At 37.8% G+C, this 6474-nt stretch overlaps 1 protein-coding gene across 1 annotated transcript; it reads right to left on the reverse strand.

Moving 5' to 3' along the window:
• Nucleotides 1-2837: 2837 nt before the first annotated feature.
• On the reverse strand, nt 2838-4760 carry CGA (glycoprotein hormones, alpha polypeptide). The gene is given in 3 exon segments (NM_001290599.1): nt 2838-2915; nt 3315-3499; nt 4661-4760. Coding segments are annotated over 3 exon segments (363 nt in total).
• Between the last annotated feature and the right edge of the window lie 1714 nt (nt 4761-6474).

The following is a 6474-nucleotide window of genomic DNA, read 5'->3' on the forward strand; positions in this document are numbered from 1 at the left end:
GTGTTCTTTCTCTCAAAGTAAATAAACATTAGAAGAAGAAGAAGAAGAAGAAGAAGAAGAAGAAGAAGAAGAAGAAGAAAGATGCATGTTTATTGTGTGGCTTCAGGAAACTTCAGGCCCTCCAGTTTGAGAAGCTAGGATCCCCACTGGAATGCACGTTTCTCTGCATATTATACAAGGAACTTCTTGACAGGTATCTATTTGTCTCTGCAGCTCCAGCCCTCCATCCATCTCCTAGCAACACAGTCACACTGAACTTCTTGCAATTCTGTGATCATCATACTGGTTACCATCTCAGGATGTTTTCTTATGCTCTTTTCCTCAAACTAAGCTGAGCCCCTCTCCCATCTTGCTACTTAGCTTCTAGACCCAACTCAAGTATCACCTGCCCTGGGAAGCTCTCCATGACAAACCCTACCAGGCTGAGTTAACCATCCCTCTTTCTGTGCTACCAAAGTCCACACCTCTCCCATAGCATGTATCTCATTAGATTATAATTCTTCATTTATGCCTCTCTTCCCCACTGGACTATGGATTGCTGCAGAGCAAGGTCTGTGTCTTATTCATCTTGACCTTCCCAAGACCAGCACCATGCCTGGCACATGCTCAGATAAGACATCAGTATGGCCAAGACATTTCATCCTAGTGCTCTCCAGGGTTGATCTGACTTATCTGAATGACCTTGAGGATGTCTCCTTCCCCTCTGTCAATTAGATGATCCCAGATGGACAAGGACACTCTGATCAAGGCTTTCTTCTCCTGCTGAATCCTCCCTTGAGCTCTCAAGACCTGACACATAGTAGATTCTCAATGAATATCTATTAAATGTCTGGATGAACTAATGATCAGCACCACTGTTCTCTCAATCAAGCTGCATTATATTTTCTCAATCTTATCTTTCAAAGAATCCTGTTATCTCTGACGAGATCTGGCACGCTCAGGGTGCTATGGCCAGAGACTAATCCTGTTATCTCTGAATCCCCATGATGTAGCAATGTGCCAGCACTTACTAGACGCTAAAAAAAAAAAAGTGTAACAAATGAATGAAGAAATGAAGTAATGTCTTCATCTGTTTTTCTTTAAAAGTATAGGCACTCATTCTCATTTTTCATCTTGACACCTGGTGCATTTACCAACCTGTTAGGAACTAGCTTTTCACTTAGAAATGGAATCTTGACAAATTGGTGATAACTGAAAAATTTTTTGAAAACCTTATCTGTGACCAGTGTGATTTTTTTTTAAATTTCAGCCTCCTTTAGAAGTAGATTTTTTTGAGTGGCTTTGATCTCTTCCATAGCTAACATAATTTAATGTATAAAACTATAATCCTCAGAGTAAGGAGTATCTGTTTTTAAAATATAAATTCTCAATAAATGTGGCACTGCTCTTATGCATTTGGATAGAACTACACAAAATTCTACTAAAGTAAAAAGCTTGTCACCCCACCTGGCCCGCAGCAAGTGTTCAGTGAGTATTTCGCTCATCATTTATTCATTCCCACCTAGGCTTGAATGTGGAGTATAAGAGCCAATGCCTCTGGAATATCAGAGCAACACCCAATTTTAGTTGAGGACAACAACGCCCTTTCCTTAGCCACTATTCGATTATAACCTAGTTGCCAGAGACTAATAAAATGCACTTCTATTTGGCTAGATATAAGCCAAGTGGATAGAAATTTCAGGGTGGGAAGGATTTTTTTTGTCTTGCTCAAAACTTAGAGCAGTGTTCTCTAATTTCTTTTTTATTTTGCACACTTCTACCAGTAAAAAGTACCTGACCACATATCCTCAATATATGCATAATTATTTATTTATAAATTTTATACGTTTATTGCCATACTCATGTATATGTACTTTTACATAAACTCATCAGGGGGAATATAATAACGTATAGCAGTAGAAGTTCTTGTTTTCTTTCCTCACTCAAACAAATTGCTTTATAACTAGACCACTGGCTAGGGTGCCGGGGTGGCTCATTAGGTTAAGCAAACTGCCTCCTGATCTAGACTCAGGTCATGGTCTCACAGTTCATGGATTCAACCCCTCTTGGGATTCTCTCTCTCCCTCTCTCTCAAAATAAATAAACTTCAGAAAAAATAATAACCAGACCATTGGCTGAAGGATGTACAGCTTGTTCTAGAAGCCTTGGTAGGGGCAAGGTCTTCCAGGGTAAGTTCACTGAGTGCATGGGACCCCCACTCACCCATGGACCCACTCCCTTCAATTAGTCGTATCAAAAGTAACTGACTTTAAACTCTTAAGGGATGCCTGGGTGGCTCAGTCAGTTAAGTGTCAGACTTTAGCTCAGGTCATGATCTCATGGTTCATGAGTTCAAGTCCCGCATTAGGCTCTATGCTGACAACTCAGAGCCTGAAGCTTGCTGCTTTATGAGTTTGAGTCCCACGTTGGGCTCTGTGCTGACAGCTCAGAGCCTGGAGTCTGCTTTGGATTCTGTTTCTCTCCTCTGTCTCTGCTCCTCCTTCGCTCTCTCTCTCTCTCTCTCTCTGCCTCTCTCTCTCTCTCTCTTAAAAATAAACTCTTGAGAAAAAAATTAGAATCCAGACATAGAATGATGATTTGAAAGGCTTTATTTCCAGAGGAACCAGCTTTTTATGGTCACACTAAATGCTGTATTACACTCCAAATGAAAGGAACTAGACTTCTGATTATACTGTAGGATAAAGAGACAGGCAACAAAGCCGCAGCGCATCCTTGAAGCATGCCAAAGTCGTTTAGTGATGAAAAGAGGGCTTTATCTCACAAGGCCATAAATGCTGAAAAAATTAATTTTTCATTCCAGGAAATCAGCTGTCATCAACACGCACTTTGCAAAATATTTAAGATTTGTGATAATAACAAGTACTGCAGTGGCACTCTGTGTGATTCTCCACTTTGGCATTTCCCATTACCGTGGCCTAAAGAGAAAGGGGGGAAAAAGTGGATGGATGGATGGACAAAATTGAAAAATGTTAAATACAATTCTCTGTAGTCATCTGTACTAAATAGATGCTTGCTACATTTGTACGTTCTCCATTTCAGCTAATATTTCACTCTAAAACATTGGGTTTGCACTATGTGTGCTATACTCTCTTCCAGCCTACCCATTATCACCTCCACAGCTATTCCTTTCATTCTGAATAAATCCAGCCTGTCCCCACAAGGTTATTCTTTTGATTAAAGGGGAGAAGTCCTTGTACAAATGCCCAGCAAAGGTGGGTCATTAGACACCTCTGACATTAAACCCCATGGATGTGTTCTGAAGACATTTCTCTGGCTGGACTGTTAGAAAGCTGCTGGGGCCCTTTAATTCTCACCTTGGTAAAGGCTTTGGCCACACAGCATGTGGCTTCTGAGGTGATGTTCTTTGGGACCAACATTGTCTTCTTGGACCTTGCTGGAGTGGGGTATGCTCTGGAGAAGCAGCAGCCCATGCATTGATAAACTGGGGCACCCAACTTGGAGAAGTATTTGTTTTCCTTTAGCTTGCATTCTGGGCACCCTATCACCAAAAAAAGGCAAAGAGTAGAATAATCCAAGGATGATTCAAAAAGAAACTGAGGAACACCTGGCTGCATGTGACTCTTGATCTCGGGATCGTAAGTCCAAGCTCCACAGTGGGCATAGAGTTTACTTAAAAAAATTTTTTTAATAAAATTTAAAAAAAACTGAATTTTTCCTTATTATGGGATAGTAAATATTCTTTTTCTATTGTAAATAAAAGGAAAATAATAAACACTGTTAATCTTCATGCATATAATCTATTTGTATTGATTATAGTTATTTTCATGGGAAACAATTTTTGCAGATATGTGTAGGAGATCTCAAGAGTAGTAGTTTCTCATGTAAATATTTAAAAAAGAGTAGTGGTTCCTCTTTCTTCAACCATGGATTCTCTATCCCAATGCTAATGGCATGCTTATAGGGAGCACAAAATATGACAGATGAAAACACCATGTTCATCTGAAAGGAGAGTTTTGCCCAGAGGCGAAATATTTTCCCCTTTAGAATCTGCTATTGTTTTTTCCCCATGGAAACTCCAAATAGTGACAGAGAAAAACATGTCAGAATTAAGAAAGCTTGTTGAGTGTAGAGAGCTGATATTGGATGGAGTACCCGCACTTGAGAACTGAGATTAAAATATTACCACTTGTCTAAGAAAAACCATAACCAAGAGTAGGTCACAGTTTCTTAGCAGATGGACTTATATCAGCTTCTATATGAGACTTTTCAAACAATACAGCAAAATAAATGTACTGCACAAAATGGTTTTGTTTTTCTCACTTGTTAACTGATGTGAAAATTCATCAACAAAAGTAATGTTGAAATCTTCTCGAATCTGAGAGAACTGTAAAAAAAAACTGAGCTAACTGAATAAGGAGCATTTTCTGCTTGTAAAACTCAGATAAAAAATAATATGGAATCTGTTTCAGATGACAATGTATATGCTGCTATTTAAATGGACATGTTAGATAAACTTCACTATAGATTTTCTGAAACTAATTTAACTTCATGTTTACAATCTAAAAGTGCCTAGGTATGTATCCAACAGCAAAGATTTATCACATTTAAAAAGGAAGTAGAAATGTAATTAATGGAGTTATTGACATATATCTAGAAGTGTGTGTTTTCCCTATTGCTGAAAATCTGTTTGGTCACATACCCTGCATTGTAAACTCTCCATCAGGAAAAGAATGGAGAATATGCAGAAACACAGAGAGTATGGCCAGAATGACAGCTGCATATTTTCTGTAGTAATCCATGGCTCTCCTGCAAAACAGAAGAGGAAGAAAAAAGTTACTCTAAAATTGGCTTACCAGTCATTTCAACAACTAGTAGTTTCAGCATTCCTATTAATAATAGTCATCGGTGTCTTGACCCCTCTTCTTACAGCTCCTAACACACTCTGGAGCCAGGTAAAGAAGAAAAAAAATTTCCTAAGGAAAAAACTAAGGCATCTAATCTTTCCATTTCTCATATAAACAAATAGAATTGGACTTGATGCTAATAAAAAAAATTCTGTTTTTATTTTTTTTAACATTTATTTATTTTTGAGAGAGAGACAGACCAACAGACATAGAGTGAGCAGGAGAGACACAGAATCCAAAGCAGACTCCAGGCTCTGAGCTGTCAGCACAGAGCCTGACATGGGGCTTGAACTCACGAACTGTGAGATCATGACCTGAACCGAAGTCAGACACTTAACTGACTGAGCCACCCAGGCGCCCCAAAAATTCTCTTTTTAAATATATCATTCTGTCAAGCCTCAGTGTCCTTATTTGTAAGACATGAAACTTAAACTAGATAATATCTAAGAATACAGACAGAGAAATAATAGATGATAGATAGATAGATAGATAAGCTCATATAAAATAAATAAGCTTATATACAATGTATAAATTGTACAAGCAGATGAGTTCATCCTTCCCATTCCTATATTTTCAGGTGGAAGAATAGAAGGAAAGGACAATGTCTGCCCTTCTTTTTATTCACTGGTGGTAAATGAGCTCTAATTTTCATTATCAGTGTGCAACAGAAAATGCTAGCCTAGCAATGTGGCAAGAGTAGACAGCAGAGAATATTTATCAAAGTTTTCCTAACTGCACTTCTTGACTTATTTATACCTGTAGATATGGCTTTACCTGAGCATTTTTAGTGCTTAAGATCAGGCTAGCCAAAGTCATCTGAGTGACTGACCATATCCAGCATTGACAGCACTGCACCTGAGAATCGGAAGACAAGGAATTGGACTGTGTCCCCACATGTCCTAGAAAATTTTCATGTAAGATAAAATGGGCAAGTTTTTATTCCTATTTTTTAAGTGAGAGTGTTATGGATTGCCTATGTCCAAACCATGATAGATAAGATGAACAGAGCATCAATTACCAATAAAAAGACAATTCAGAATATTTAAAGGAGAATTAAAACCAACTTTACACAATCTATTTTAGAAAATAGAGGAGGAAGGAATAGTTCCAACTCATTTTGTGAGACCAGGATTACCCTGACACAAAAATCAGACAAATTCAGAAAGAAAGAAAGAAAGAAAGAAAGAAAGAAAGAAAGAAAAAGACTAGTATATATCATGAAATTAGATGCCAAATCCTAAACAAAATAATAGCAAATTGAACCCAGCAATGTATAAAAAGATTTATACATGACCAACATGGAATAATTCACATATGCAAGGCTGGTTCAGTATTTGAAAATCATTTAATATAATCTACCATATCAACGGGATAAAGAAGAAAAAAGTCATATGATTTATCAGTTGACACAGAAAAGCATTTGACAGTATTCAATATGCTTTCATAATAAAAAGTATCAGCAAACAAATGTTTTTCTCAACTTGATAAAGAGCATTTATAAAAAACCTGGAGGCAATATCATACTTAATGGTGAAAACTGAATGTTTCACCCCCCAAGATCAGCAATGTGGCAAGGATGTCCACTTTCACCTCTGTTATTCAATACAGT

The sequence above is a fragment of the Panthera tigris genome, chromosome B2, assembly GCF_018350195.1.
Source record: "Panthera tigris isolate Pti1 chromosome B2, P.tigris_Pti1_mat1.1, whole genome shotgun sequence".
NCBI classification, from domain to species: Eukaryota; Metazoa; Chordata; class Mammalia; order Carnivora; family Felidae; genus Panthera; species Panthera tigris.